This window comes from Spermophilus citellus (assembly GCF_964194105.1).
Source record: "Spermophilus citellus genome assembly, chromosome: 2".
NCBI classification, from domain to species: Eukaryota; Metazoa; Chordata; class Mammalia; order Rodentia; family Sciuridae; genus Spermophilus; species Spermophilus citellus.
Window position 1 is genome coordinate 222,266,319 of NC_138183.1, and position 16,512 is coordinate 222,282,830.

Genomic DNA, 16,512 nt, shown 5'->3' on the forward strand with positions numbered 1-16,512 from the left:
ACAGGGCTGCTGCTGACAATATGCACTATGTTGTTTTACAGAAAGAAATACTAATAGGAGAATACTTTATAATGATGAAAAAAGTATAATAAATACATAAACTAATAACATTCATTTATTCTCATTAGTAAATATTATATATTGCACATAATTGTATGTGCTGTAAACTATTATACACCTGGAAGCTCAGATGGGTCATTAATACCAGTGCCAATGACAGACATCATACTTGTGGTCCACTTTTTACTAAAACATGCTTAAGAAGTAAGTAACTGTATTTCATGTGCTTTCTTCCTAACTGAATAAGAAATACATTGAATACACTCATTGGCTCAGAGCATAAGATGGGTATGACTGTTATCAGTACAGAGATTTCTCTTCTGTGATTTTGGTTATTGAAGTCATAGAGGTAACTTCATAAAGAATATGAGGACCTTGAGAAATTCTGTTAATCCACTGAGGCTAACTGGTACTTCAGCAGCACATTATAAGTTGCCATAGACATTTCCAGGAATATATTTTTTTTTCAAAGTAAACAGAATAAATAATTTATTAAAACACTGTGTGATTAACTTTTTAATCCAATGCTGCACTGGTAAACAGTTCCCCCTCATTAGTATTTTGTCTAAAACACACAATAACAACATAATCTGACCTGGACTAGAAAATAGTAACACTCAATGATAAATATAGATAAATATAGATATAAATATAGATAAATATAGATAAATGATAAATATAGATAAATATAGATTCTGGTTTTCTTGATGAGTCAAAGATAAGAGAATAACTTCAAAGGCAATTAAAATTCCATTTGCCTGAAAGATTTTATTTACCCTGTTCACTGGTCCAAAATCAAAATTATCATTATATCAAATAAAGATGTCATGAATTGTCCCTTCTTCCCATAAAAATATTAGTAACAAATTGAGGATAAGAGTTAGGTTTTATACTGCACTTTATTTGTCACTATAACATTCTCTCTCTTTTTAACTGATCAACCAGAAGCATGCAAAAAGTTCTCCTGTGAATGGAACTGTTTCCGCGGTTCCTTGTATATAGATAGGTAAATTATAAATTTCATTCCACCTGGGATTCTCTCCTTTTTAGCACTTTTAAAAGCAGCGTGTGTGACACATACCACAGAGGTAGGAAAGACCATCTTTAATAAATTATTTTCTTAATTGTAGAGAATCTTGAAAATTAAAACTGTCGAAATGCTAAACCATGCCTTTGATGAGTCTCAAAGAACCATAGATCCAGCGACTCCTATCTGAAGAATTAGTTCCCTGGAGTGTTCTAGCCTTCACTGGGCACTTGACAGCAAATCTACCAGGGCTGGGAACAGCTGCACCAAGAAAGCCTTCTACCGCTCTCACTTGCCGATTCTTTGGACCACCCAGTCCTGCTGGCAGAGAGGGCAGCGATTGTTCTGTTTCACCCACAGAGACATGCAGCAATTGTGGAAGGAATGATTACACTCTCCCCAAACCACAACACAATCTTCTTGTTTGTTTTCAGCTTGACATCTAAGACAGGCATCCATCACCTGGACCCTGCAGATGGCGCATGTATCGCACTCCACGTCCCAGCTCCACATGGCCACCGCCTTCCACTTCTTGAGCGAGAACATGTTGTCGCTTCCCGACTTGGAGCCTGCGCTCCCGGAGTGGGATGACAAGGCGCAGGGCTCTTCCCTGTCTTCTGCGGAGGAGCAGAGCCGGAGGCGAGGACGTTGGGTTAAAGGAAGCGGGCGGCTATGGCCCCAGGAATATATTTTTGACTAAGACTTAAAGCTAAGGCTTTGGATAAATTCAACTAGGTCATAAAATATTGTCCTTTTGTATGCCACTAAAAATCTTTGTAAATATTATGTTAACCATTCTTTGTTTGGATCCATGATACCCACTACTTTTCTTTCCTTTTAATGTCTCTTTATGAACTGGGATCAGGGGTTCCCTTTTTCTTTGTTTTCTGGAAGAGTTTGTGAAGGATTAGTGTTATTGATACTTTAAATATTTAATAGAATTAGTTGGGCACAGTGGCACACACCTGTAATCCCAGTGGCTCAGGAGGCTGAGGCAGTAGGATTGAGAGTTCAAAGCCAGCCTCAGCAAAAGAAAGGTGCTAAGCAACTCAGTGAGACCTTGTCTCTAAATAAAATACAAAATAGGGCGGGAATGTGACTCAGTGACTGAGTGCCCCTGAGTTCAATCCCCGGTACTATATCTATATCTATATCTATACCTATATCTATATCTAACTATACCTATCTATCTATATCTATCTATCTATATCTATCTATCTATCTATATATCTATATCTATATATATCTATATATATCTATATATATCTATATATATATATATATATATATATATATATATATATATAATTACCCAGTGAAGCTCTCTGGCCTAAAACTTTCTATGTAATAAGGTTTTTTATTTTTATGGCTTTCTATTTCCTCATAAACCTGTTTTAATAATTTGTGTCTCTAAAATAATTTGTTCATTTCATCTAAATTGCTAGCATTAACATTAAGGTTCTCATAATTTTCCCTATTATCCTCTGAATGTCTGTGGGATCTATAATGTTTCCTCCTCCTCTCATTTCTAATGCTGGTCATGTATATCTATTTTGGTCCTAATCAAATTTTTCACCACTGTAATCAAAACACTTGACAGACACAAGGAAGGAAAGTTTATTTGGTGCTCACAGTTTCAGAGGTCTTAGTCCTTAGACAGTGACTCCATTGATCTGGACCAAGGTGAGGAAGGTTATGAAGAAATAAGAGGAAAGCAATTCAGAACATGGCTACCAGGAAGCAGAGAGAGGGCTCTGCTCATCAGGGGAAAATTATATACCCCAAAGGCATACCCGCAGTGACCCAATACCCCAGCCACACCCTATCTGTCTAAAGTTACCATCCAGTTAATCTATCCTCTTGATTGATTCTCTGATTAGGTTAAAGTTCTCATAACCTAATCATTTCACCTTTAAACTTTCTTTTTGTATTGTCTCATACATGAGCTTTTGGAGAAAACCTCATATTTAAAATATAATAAGAGATTTATAAATTTCACCTTAAAAATTGGGAGCATATTATGTATGCTCACTCTCAGCCATTTATACTCAACAATAAACTGGAGATATAAGGCCATTTAAATAGATCATAAAAGGAAGTAAAAGACATAGAGATGGAAAGGAAGAAGGAAAGTTATCTTAGAGGTGACTTAATAATGTATGTGGAAAATCCTAGGACTGTACAAATAAAGGGATATAAAACAATAAACTTCGCCTAAGAAATTAAATAATACAAAATAAAATTAAATTAAATCTATCCTCACAGTGACTAATATTTTTCATAAAATGATCTGTGGAGTCAATACAGAACCATAAAAATCCCATCAGGAATTTGTAGAAATTGACAAACTGATTGTAAATTTTATGTGAATAGGTAAAGTACATGAACCAGCAAAAAAAATAAAATAAAAAAAATAGAAAAGAACTTTGAAAAAGAACTAAGTTGGAGAACTCATACTACCTAATATCAAAATTCACTACAAATTTATTGTAATTAAGCATATGTAGTATGGGCATAAAATCAGTTATATATATCAATGACAAATAATGAAAACCATACCAATATATCCTTACATTTTTGGTCAATTGATTTCTACAAAAAGATGAAAATGACTGAATGGGAAAGGAAAATCCTGTCAATAATGTGATGGAATAAGTAGATAACCATATGGTAAATATAAACCCCAAACATTGCCCTGCATAATCCTAAGAATACAAAACCATTGATCCAATTCTATAATGTAAAACAATGGAATTCTTAAAAGAAAATATAGAATAAAATCCTTTTGACCTTACTGTGGAAAAGATCCCCGTAGGATGTAAAAAGCAGAAATCACCCAAAGAAACAAACTTTTAAATTAGACTTCATCAAAATTGAAAATATTTGCTTATTGAGAGACAATGCTGAGGCTATATTTGAGGAAAGTTGCCAACTAGGAGAAAATATTATATATATATATATATATATATATATATATATATATATCTCCACATTCCATTATATATGAATATAGAAAGTATTCCATATGTGTGTGTGTGTATGACAAACACTTATATCCAAAGTATATAAAGAAATATTGCAAGCCAATGAATGGCAAACAACCCAATAACACATGGACAAAAAATTTGAATCGATGATTCAAATAAGATGATATACATTGGGTCAAGAAGTCTATGACGAGCTTGTCAAAATCTGTTTATTTTTAAGAAAAATGTAAATTAAAACTTTAGATCCTAATAATATAAAATTAAAACAATAAAAAATTCTAAGTATTGGTGAGAATGTGGTAAAACTAGAACTCTCATAATACTGGTGGTGGGAATATAAAATATTGCAATCACTTTGAAAAATAGTTTGCATTTTTTTATAAAATAAATGTTAATTACCACACATCCCAGAAATTTCACTCCTAGGAATTAATTTAAAAAATTAAGACATATTTATAGAAAGACTTGTACATAAATGTTCACACAATTGATATTTTTATATAAATGTTCCCCAAATTGGAAACAACCTAAATGTCCATCATCTGGGGAATAGTTGAACAAATTGCAATTTATCCATACAGTGGAATATCATTTGGTATTACAAAGAGAATGAATCACTGATACATAAAATGCCATGGATAAGTCTCAAAAATATTATGCTAAGTAGGAATAGCCAGACATAGAAGAGTATGTATATATGACTGTTTTATTTTTTGTTGTTTGTTTGTTTGTTTTGGCTTGAGTCAGTCTGAGGGAGATTTAGAACTGTATAAGCAGTTGGGCAAGATAGCCAATGAGGAAGTCAGAAGCAGATCCGGACAGTAAGAATACAAAGAGGGGATCCCAATAAGGTAAACTTCCTAACTGATAAAAATACTCACGGACATGAGCAGAGGATACAACAGAAAAACTGAAATAGACAGGTGGACACAAGGGGGTACTAATAAGTGATAATAAGCAGAGCTTGGAGAGGGGAGGAGAGATAAAAGGGGGGAAAACCCAAAGTCCATAAAAAGAACAAGTCTGTACCTTCCTATCAGACTCGGGGCTCCAGGGCCCCTTTTATTCAGAGAAGCTTATTATTTTGTTACTTTAGCTCTTGAAATAAACCTGCTGCTTGCTCACTATCTTCATATCCTGTTTTCCATCCTGTAATTCAATTATTTGCTGAACATAGAAGAAGATCCTGAGGACCCCTTCTCCCCAGATAGTAACAAGTCTATTTTTTTATGAGAGCATTATATTTATACCTTGTATTTGGGTTCATTTTGACAAAATCATACGTGCAATATATGATTTAATTTATATACAATCTACAAAAGATAAAGATCCTCTCTAGTAATAGAATACAAGTCAATGGTTACTTGGGTCCAGGGGAGAGGACAAAGTGCGATGGTGCCCAAAATTAAATTTTTAAGGTAATTATATGTCTTGATTCTGGTAGAGACTACATGTCCATATAATTTTGTATACAGAAATATATAATTACAACAATGCATGTCATTACCTTTGAACTATATTTCATTCAAATTGATTTTAAGCTATATACAACTCCCATTGCCACATTTCTCATCCTCTCCCCACATTTAGGCCCTCCTGAGTGCTATCTCACATGGTAGAATGTGACAAGAACAGAAGAAACATTGTCCAGAGAGATAATTGTTTTCAGCCTGTCACTGGAATCTTTATCACCCTTTCAAGGGCCTCTCCTATTCTGTTTGTGCTCTCCTCGAGCTATGTGACCTTCAGAACCTGCCAATAAACATTTGTGTCTCTCATTTTTTATGAGCATTTAGAAATAAACACTTTGTCCAAATTAACACAAGTCCACATCAGTATGTCAGAGAAACACCTTAATATTGTGGGTAGGTAATTCTGCTAGGAAAAGATGAAGAGCATTGTAAGAAAACATGGGCATGCTTCTGCTTCCTTGTGCTCCTGTTTAATTGACATAGACACAGAGTGAGAGAGGAATGATGGACAGGGAGCTGGAAAGAAGAGTGAAGACAGAAAGCAGAGCAACCAGAGTCTGTAATTAGCATCTTATTAGAGAGAAGGGCTGAGAGTGAAGGCTGGCATGATAAAAATGGTAGAGAAAACTTGAGAACAACTAAAGTGTTTGTGAAAGGGATCAAGACAGAATTGGGATAGATAGCATTAAAAGTTTTGCTTAAACATGAATTAACATACCATTTCGTGTGTTTTGAAAGACTTCAATAATGTCTTAATTGAACTTTTAATTATTCTTGGTTATATTCTGATATAATTGGACTATGATTTCCTGTGGACAATATTTTTAAGGAGCTTTGTGGCTTATGTAGATTACTGAAGGAATAAAGGATTTTATCAAAAGGCAAGAAGAGAAAAGGAGGGAGAAAAATGGTACCTTGTTGGGTGCCATATTGGATGCTATGATGTTTTCTCTGGAAAAGCACAAGATTGTCCTTAAGAATAACTTTAAAATTCTGTCTGATTTTCTATTATTTTAGTTCCTTCCTGGATGAGACTCTGAGGTTTACAGGATGCTTGGATCCTTTCTTCAAAATCTTTTAATGGTTATATTAAATCTATGTGCCCTCTAGTTTTCTTTATTTTATTTTAAGAGTTTTTATTTTGAGGAGATAGCAAAACTAATTTTTACTATTTTATACTTTTTGAGACCCTAAGGATGTTACACAAGAAAGCATTTTATATTATGTATATGAGTAAATTTTATGTAAGTGCAGGTAAGTCATCAACTTCACACAGATAACTTAAATGAATATGGTTTTAGGATATGGTTACCGGGATTCAGTGAATCCACAGGAGGACACAGAAATGACTTGAATTTTTTCATATACCATGTTGGGTAACTGGGGGTCTTATATATTTGAAGAAATTTCATATCTATAAATGTAAGGGAGAAACAGTCTATGATCACTAACTAAATAATAATGATACAGGGGCTGGTTATGTGGTACTACTATTAACACTGATATTAACAAAAACTAACTAAACTGAAGTGACAGTTTTCATATGATTTCCTTTTTTAAACTGGACTTGGGCTTAGGTATACTGAGTAAACTCAGGATACATATGATAAGATTCTAAGTCACCTCCAACATTTTGGCAAGTAGACATAATATGTAAAAAAGAATAACGCATCCTGGGTAAAATTTAAATGTTTCCTTTGTTACACCCCCTTAATCCAGATGGCCTCTTTTGAAAATTTTATAAAGTCTTATATATTTCCAGAAATTCTGAGTAACTCAAAATTGACTTTCACTTCTAAAGAAGATTACCAAACTTATTTTTTATCCTCTATATGAAAATTTGAGCTGAATTTATTTTTGAAAAATTACAGAAAGAATTTTCTTTTAATTAGATTACAAATAAAAAGTTTTCCTTACTTTCTCATAAAAATGGATATCTAAAATAGAAAAAAAAATGCAAGCTGACTTAGCCAGCAAAGGTCATTCAAAGAACAATTGTGCCTTGTGCTAACTCCTTCAGAGATGGATTATAAATGACAAAAGAAAAAAACAAAAAACAAAACAAAAACAGGGCATCAGCTATGTTCTAAATTTTCTCTCTCCCAAATGCCTAACTTCCAAAGCAGTGATATTGGGAGTCTGCACCTTTGGGAGGAGTTAGGTCATGGGGATGTTGCCCTCATGATGAGTTTAGTGCCCTGATAAAAGAGGCCTGAGAGAGACCCTTGACCCTTCCACCATATGAAGAAACAGTGAGAAGGCAACATCTGTGAACCAGGAAGCAGTCCCTCCCCAGAATTTGAATCTTCAAGTGACTTGATCTTGGATTATCCACCCTCCAGAACTGTGAGAAATGAATTTTGGGGGTTTATAAACAACCCAATTTATGGCATTTTGTAATAGTAGCCCAAATAGATTAAGACAGCCTCTTTTCTCCCAGTTTGTACACAATATTAAATAATGGAATATAATTTGAATTCTCAGTGTCAAAGGAACTACCAAGATCATGCACAGAATTTTTCTCTTATGTCTATCTTTCTAGTCATTAGTTATGCATCACCTCCTGAAAATATTACTCAATATTTAGGACCAAAATTTAGAATATATTTTTAATGATAGCATGCAGGCCTTGACTTAACTATATCCACGTGTCACTTGATGAAATGGATACATTCTGAGAAATGTATCATTAGGTTATTTTTGTCATTATATGAACATTATGAAGTATACCTACACAAACCTAGATGGTGTAGTCTACTGTACACTGAGGCTATAGCCTGTGTGTGTGTGTGTGTGTGTGTGTGTGTGTGTGTTATAGCCTATACTCAAGGCCATGATAAGCAAAAATAAAATAAAATAAAATACATAGAAAAAAATAAAATAAACCCACAAAAACATGAGATTAAGTCAACTGCAAGAGAAAATGATGCAGTCAGGAGATATAGTAAGCTAAGGTTGCTGTGACCAAAACATGACATAATATTTTTGACAGCCAAGTTTTATATGTAGGAGTACATGCTGAATGTTGATAAAATTATAGAATAAATCAGTAACAGTCATTTATTATCATTACTAAGTATTATATATTGCACATAATTGTATGTGCTCTACTTTTATACAATTTATTTACACCAATGTCACCACAAACATGTGACCATAAGAGGGCTTTGACACCACTAGGTGATGGGAATTTTCAGTCTCATTAGATCTTAGGGAGGCATCATCATGCATGCAGCCTATCATGGACCAAAATGTTGTTATGTGGTACAGGACTATAAAATCAAATCACATGTAGTAGAAATATGTAGTATTTATGAATTCAGAAGAAGAAATATCCCAACCACTTCTACTTACTTTCAGCAAAATTATCTTTCCTGAATTGGTATGTCATCTAAAAAAAATTATGTTTATGTGTAAATCTTCTTTTACTATGCATCATTTATTTATTCTTTTGACAAAGATTTGTTGAAAACCTATTTTTGTGCCAGGAAATGATTTTAGCATTGACAATGAAAAAAGGAAAGGCTACCTTTACAAGGCTTCCATTTTAATTTTTGAAATCCTGCCTCCAAGAAGGGTTATTTGAGCTTCATGTGAGTCCTTTGGTGCTGGTGACACAGAGATAATAAGCTCAGTAAGATTAATCAACAAACCAGGATATGCTTTTTTAGTAGAAATATAGAGAGATATGACCTCTTCATATGCAAAATTATATTTAATTGGCTACTATGCCCTGGTAGACTGAAAACTGAATCTTGGGATGCCAGATGACCTTGACACCCAAGCAGCTGAGTTAAAGGAAATGTGGGCTTGGTAGTAGAGGCTAGAAATATAAGTACCACAGGGACTTCCAAATCTGCCCACATCACCCCCTCTTAGAGTTTACCTTACATTTTGTCTGTTTCCTTCCTCCTTTACCCCAGGTTTTTGTGTCATATGGGCTATTGGCAGTTATCTTTACAATTTACCTTAGAGGGTAGAGAATATCAAGGAACTCACATGGAACCAGAGACAGAATAAATGTATTAACAATTGGCAAATATGTATGAATGAGAGCTTATTTTACACCAAGTTTTTTTCAAGCAGTTTACATATATTAAATCATTAAGTCTTTCTGAGGAGTCTAGGTTATAGATGCTTACAAATTAAAGAAAAAATGAGAAGGTAAAGTGCAGTTAGTAGACTGTCTAGAGTCAGAAAACAAGAATATGATGAAGCTTGAGTTTGTCCCAGGCAGTTCTGGCTCAAAGGCCTCAATCGTAACTACAGTACTCCAGGGCTCAACTTGACTTTTTAAAGAATATTCCTAGATCCATCAGCTCACAGTAGCCACACGACAGAGGTACATACACGATAGGCTGAATCAGCTACATTGCATTGAACTGCCCCCTAGTGAAACACCTGCTATAAACTTTGTGTTCCCTAACTCCCTAACAGAAAGGGAGAGATCATTTAATTTTGTGTGTAGAAGAACTGCATTATGTTATATAGAACATTTGTTGCTCCTGTTGTAATTTGAAATTTAAATATCATATAAGTGTATAATTTGATATTGGATCAAAAAAGGTGTGAATCATTGTATTTTTGTTCAATTTGCATGGATTCTTTGACTACTCTTTCTATATTATTTCTAAGGCCTCAAATGCCTTTACAGAAGCTACATATTGAAGTTTCCATCAAAAACATTCTTATCTCAGTCTGAATGAGCTGCTATAAAAAAAATATCATGAGTATTTCAGAAAGTTCCAGCAGCTCTGAGATCAAGGGGTTACCAAGTCAGTGTCTGATGAGGGCTCACCTTCTGGTCCATAGAAGGTAACTTTCAACTATTTCCTCACATGGTAGAAGGGGCAAATGGGGTTTTGGGGATTTCTTTCATAAAGGCACTAATTTTATTCATTAAGGCTCTGTTCTTCTTACCCAATTACATTCCAAAGGCCCTACCTCTTAATAGGATCACAATAGGGGTAGAATTCCAGCATGTGAATATAGGGAGAAAACAAAAATTTAGACAGTAGCAATATATCTGTATCGAATTATTTTATTTTTGAAACTGATAAAAGCATGAAAATCATGGACGTGGTACTTATATATATGAATACTTATGTAATATTTAAATCTGATTGAACATATTTGTCTCCTAACATTTTTTTCTTGAAATAAACATTATTCAATACCCTTTATTCTAGATTTTTGAGATATATAGCATATAAGTGTTATCTGTAGCTATCTTAAGAAGCTCTGGTTTAGTATCAAAATATTTTTAAAAATGCTACTGATCCACAGCAATGTGAATATATTTAATGCAAAAGAACTATACATTTCAAAAGGGTTAATATATATATATACATATATATATATGTATATATATCTGTCATAAAAATGGAAGTTGTGATTATCCTATTTACAGATGAAGAATATTAAGCCAAGTGGGACTAAGTCACTTGTTCAAGGACACATAGCTAGCAATGGTAGAATCAAGACTGGACTCCACATTTGCTACTGTCAATGCCTATGTTCTTAACCATTGTTCTATGAAAGTTACCAACTGATATTACACTAGTATATTCCTGTGGTACCACACTTTAGAGTTTTAAGACAAGCAATATGAAAGTTTTAATTGATTACAACCAAACATAAAGTCTGAGGAAGTGAATTAGACACCTGGATATTCTCCATCACATGAACTTGAGACATCTTCTAGGCCTGAGGTATCTCCTCCACAACACAGGGGGCTGCACCAAATGAGTAAAGGCTCTCTATGGCTCATCCATTCCATGTTCTAACACTCTAATTAGAAGTCTTTCCTCTTATTTGCCCTGTGAAAAAGGAAATGTGTAAAGAGCTATTAACTATCCATAAAGATTTGAAGTTGTCCTCACATCCTCCTCATCCCCACCCCTACCCCTGTACTTGGGTAGAATCATGCTTTAACTAAAAGACCAAGGAACTGTCTAATGTGCTAGGCAGATGATCCAAAGTCAGGTTTCAGAAGCTGTGGTGTAACTGTGGGTTGAAAGCCAGTATTCCATGTCCTGTATCCAGGGACACACATACACACACAAATAAGCACAGATCATTTACTATAGCACATGGTATTTTGATTTCAGAATAGAAATTCCAAAGAGATTTTTCTCAATGTCATCTCTCAAAGTCAAGGCATTCTATGGGGCAGACTTTGGACCCAAGTATGAGAAAGGTGATTATTATTAAAATCTAGATTTCTCCTTAGAAATGTAGGCTCACTACAGAGGCCGTTTTGTCTTTGGCATTAAGCAAACCATACACTTCCCACCCCCATTATGACTGTTGTATAGACTCTAATGTTATCAGTATACTCATTACCCCCCCCCAAATTTTAAGGATCTAGTGCCAGACTGGAAATGCTGGGTTAGAGACTATGCATCCCATTATAGAATTTGAACAAAGTTGAATATTAACAATAAAAATAGTAATACTTGTACTATTTAGTCTGTACTAGACATTAGGATAAGAGGTTCATAAGTATTATGTAATATTATAACAACCTTTTATGATAAGTACCATTATTATCATCTTTTTTTTATACATGAAGAAACTGAGGCCAAGAGGTGAAGTTATTTCCCCAAAGTAACATACCTATCACTGTAGGTATACCTGACCTAGATCCTAGGCTCTTAACCTCTTCATTATGAAGATAATGATTTCTATTGAGAATCAGCCCTTCTAAAATATACATGAAATAAAATCTTATTTAGAAATTCTAACAGTGTAGCTGAGCTTATTCTCTTCATTATTGAAGAAAGGTTCTTTTCAATCTGGAAGGCCATCCACTGAGACTGAGTTTCAGTAGGGAGATACAGAGGTAGATATACCAAAATTGGCTGTGTGGTGGCAATTAGACAAGACCAAAAATACATGGGGCAGAAGTAGTGATTTAACTTCAGGTCCAATGCTCACAGCAAAGACTGAATTGAGGACCAAAGCCAAGGTCACTTACTGGGCACCTAAATGGAACAATTCAAATAAAAAAAAGAACTCATGAAATCATCAATTAACAACAACCAAAAAAAAAATTGTGGCTGGAAATTGGTCCCTCTAGAAAAAACTGCAACAAAAAATAGAGGAATTGCAATGTGGTACTATATAAAAGATAAAGATGATCTTATAAGACCTGGACTGCTTAGAGAACTTAAGTCATGCCTACTTAATAAGCTATGACTCTGTATCTAAAAATATGAGCTAAAACAAAGCTGGTGCAAATACCAGTCTTCTTAGATCACTTAAAATAGTGAAGCAATACAGAATAAATTAACTCTGATTCTTTATCAGCCCGGAATATGAAATAAAGACCCAGAAAAAACTAAATCATCAGACTTATAAAGCTATATAGATACATATATTAAATTGCACTCAGTAAACAACTGTCTGCTCTGAAATTAAGCCTTGCTGAAATAACCCACCTACCAGGAAGCAGGTTGGAAGAAAGGGGATTGAGAAGAGTTCAGGCAGGGTATGACTTGCAGACAGAGGCCTAATTATGATTTATCCCACTGCATAAACTAACTCATTTCTATTTAATTGGTGGAAAATATTTTTGTGAATATTTTTTGACTTATAGAAACATACTGGTGAGTAAAATGGGCAACATCCTTGCCCTCACTGAATACACAGTCAAGGAGAAGAAACAAGCAAGACCAAGGTCAATGACAGCAGATCGGAATAAGTGCAAATTGCAAGGAGACTTACCCAGTCCTGAGAGGCTGGCAATAGCTTTTTTATTTTGTGAGATTTTTTGTCTTGTGTCTTCAGGACCAGAAGGTTTTAGAAGAGACTAGTCAAAATTGTCAGAATAAAGCATCTAACCAAAAGATAGAGCAGACAAAGAGACAAAACTTGAGTTCAAAGTAAAAGTGAAGAAATTGATGTCAGTGAGACAAGTTCTTAGAGTTTAGAACATAATGAGGAGCAAAGATTGCCATGAAAAGTCCTTGACACACAGACCCAGGTTCCATTTGGAGAAAACTATAAACTGATTTGGAACTAGCTTCCAGTCATAGGCCTTTTACCCATAATAGACATGATAGACTGATTATTCATCTGTATTGCAGGGAAGATGCTTTTCAGGAGGTCAGGGCCTTGGGCAGGCCAAGATATTTTCTGGAGAATAGTAATTCCCATGCAGTTAAGAGTTATTACAGGAGAATAGTTGAGAACAAATTTCTAGAGGCAGACTTCTTACATTGGAGGCCCAGATTTAGCACTAACTCTATGTCCTTAAGAACTTGGCCTATTCTCTTCATGCTTCAGTTTCCTCACCTGAAATTAAAGATAAAAATGTTAATATCCACATCATAAAGCTAGTATGAGGGAAAATGAAGAAATCCAGTAAAACACCAACCCCAGCATCTTGCACGTGATCGGGAATATTGTGATGGCACCACAATCACCACCATCGTCTTCATTCTCATAATTATACAAGCAAACTATAGTTATTAAGGTAGACCCTCACAGTGCAGAATTTGGGAAAATAGATAGAATGTCAAAGACAAAAAAGTGAAGCATATGAAAAATCTGAGGATCTTGAGTAAGGCCTCAAGCAATAAAAACTCATTGTTTGAACAAATGAGAAAGTGCTAAGACAAAATAGTGGAGTTATCAGGTGCCTGATCAAGTGGGCCTTGTAATTCTATTGGAAATTCCAATTTTATTCTAAGAGCAACAGAAATATCAATAAGTAGTTTTTTTTTTTCACCAATGGGCCAGGAAGGCAAGTAAATGAATATATCCACGCAGTATGATACCTATGGTAGAAATTGAAGAGAAATTTCCTTGGCCTTCAATGCACCAACAGTCCATACCTTGAAATAGGGCAAAAATATACATAGCCTACCTTTCCACAAAAAATCTAGAAAATTAGGTCTTGGTTTCTTCTTTTTTTCTGTTGTTAGTGCATTTCAGTTGGGTTCATTTTGACAGAACCATACATGATTGGAATTTAATTTACTCCATATTTCAGTCTCTGGTGTTGGCTTCATTTACATCTTCTCAGATGTTTCCATTCCCTCTGTATGTAAGATGCCCATGATTTAGGTCACTATTGCACAACAGCAGTAGTTTTATAAAATAAACTCCAGCAAATTTAGATTATACCCATGCCACTATAGATGATGTCAGTTCAGTATACATGTTGCTTCCTCCAACACAACCCTTTCCAGGAAGTTCTGCTTTTGGAAGATTCAGAGCTTGCTAATCATTCACATCTTGAAAGATTGGAAGGAAACCCAAGTCTATTACTGGTCAGTTTGGCAGAGATTAACAAGCAAGCAGATGTAGGTTTTAACAATATTCTCAAAGGATAATATGTTTTCACTGATAGAATTGTTTGTGATAGGACTGGAAAATTTCTGATGGACCCTGAGATGATAAAGGACAGAATGTGTTATCTTAAGACTTCTTCATATATTCTGTCATTCTGAAAGCACAATTTGGCAAGGGATGTTGGCAATATTTGCTGGAAAATTGGCTCAGATGCTCACTGGACTGGTTCCAAAATTCAGAGGACACAAAGGCATCACAGTGGATGACATCTGGCTCTTGCATTAATGAAGAGCATTGGAGTTTTGGCCTTGTTGCCAAATCACTCTCCAAAGGTATTAAAAGGCTAAAATATGTCCTCATGTCAGGAGACAAATAACTAAACCCTGTAGGAACAAGATTGCAAATCAAGTAAAGATATCATATGCAAGAGTTAAGCATTCCATTAAGTAAGCATTCCATTCTCATGCCTCCACCACCCCCAAGGAGCTGTCCATTCAGTACATTTTAGCCTGAACAGACTTCCACGGACCACATCCAAAGTCACTTTCCAGTCCCTGATTTCTGCTGGTCACCTCTCCCCTCCAGCTCTCCTATATATCCTTTCAGATCTGGCTCCAGAGCTATCTCCTCTCTAGAAAAGAGAGGGATAACTACACCCTAGAGTGTAGTAATTACTTTCCTCAAACTCTTCCACAATCTAGTTTATAAACCTATAAGGAATCCACAACCAAACCTAAGGTGATAGAGTCAATACATGCAGAAAAGCAGCTATAAGCATACATTCACAACCTAAGCTGTCAGATAAAATTAGTAATTTCCTATGGTTATCCATTAAAATTGTTAACACATTAAAGGTAAAGGTTTTAAAAAAAAGGAGAGGTGTAGGTATTGATGTTTCATAATGCAATGTGTGAGAGAAAAGCTTAAACCAATTAATAGGTCTTTGTAATTTTAAGAGATTTTAAATACAGAATATGTCAGTATAACATATTGAGTAGCAGTGTTTGTTTTTAGCATATTCGAACTCAGTGACCTGGATTCTTTAAGGCTGTGCTCAGTTATGTCTAGCCATGTTCTTTATGTTTCATTCAGGTAAGGACTGAGTATCCTTCCCTGGCAAAAGAACACTTCAGTACCTCCATTTCTGCCTGACTGATCAGCAGGCAGGCAGACAGGCAGCTGGACTTGATGTTTGATAGTTCAAAGGCAATTTCACCTGTAAGTATATAAATTCATTAGAAATGTGTGTAAATAAGGTGTTTAACAGAGTTTCTAAAGAACAGTCATCTCGAGATAGTAGAGCAGAATCTTAACAAGTTTTCTTAGGAGCCGAGATTGACATTGATTTGCTCCTGAGATATGGTGGGAGATATATGGTTGAAATATATAGCTATTGATGGTAATGGAACTGACTCATTCCAGAATTTAAACTAATATATCAATGCATCTCCACAATTGGCTACTGGTGTGGACATACAATAAAATTCTAATTATCCTATTGTTGGATATAATGATGTCATTCCTGTATCTAGCTGCTCAAAAAGAGGCTTCTCCACCCTCCTATTTTGCCAAAACCTCAGATAAAGTGATAGTGAGGGTATAATTAAAGACAAGACATTTAAGTACACATATGTGCATGTGTGCACACGCACGCACGCGCGCGCGC

The 16,512-nt window shown here is 34.9% G+C and overlaps 1 protein-coding gene across 1 annotated transcript; it reads right to left on the minus strand.

Annotated features, from left to right (window-relative positions):
- Positions 1-1,063: 1,063 nt before the first annotated feature.
- Positions 1,064-6,917, minus strand: LOC308641794 (RING-box protein 2-like; the record flags this gene model as incomplete). Its single annotated transcript, XM_081280389.1, has 2 exons — positions 1,064-1,757; positions 6,859-6,917. The coding sequence occupies 2 exons, from the start codon at positions 6,915-6,917 to the stop codon at positions 1,376-1,378; spliced, it is 441 nt and encodes a 146-aa protein (XP_081136515.1). The 3' UTR covers positions 1,064-1,375.
- Between the last annotated feature and the right edge of the window lie 9,595 nt (positions 6,918-16,512).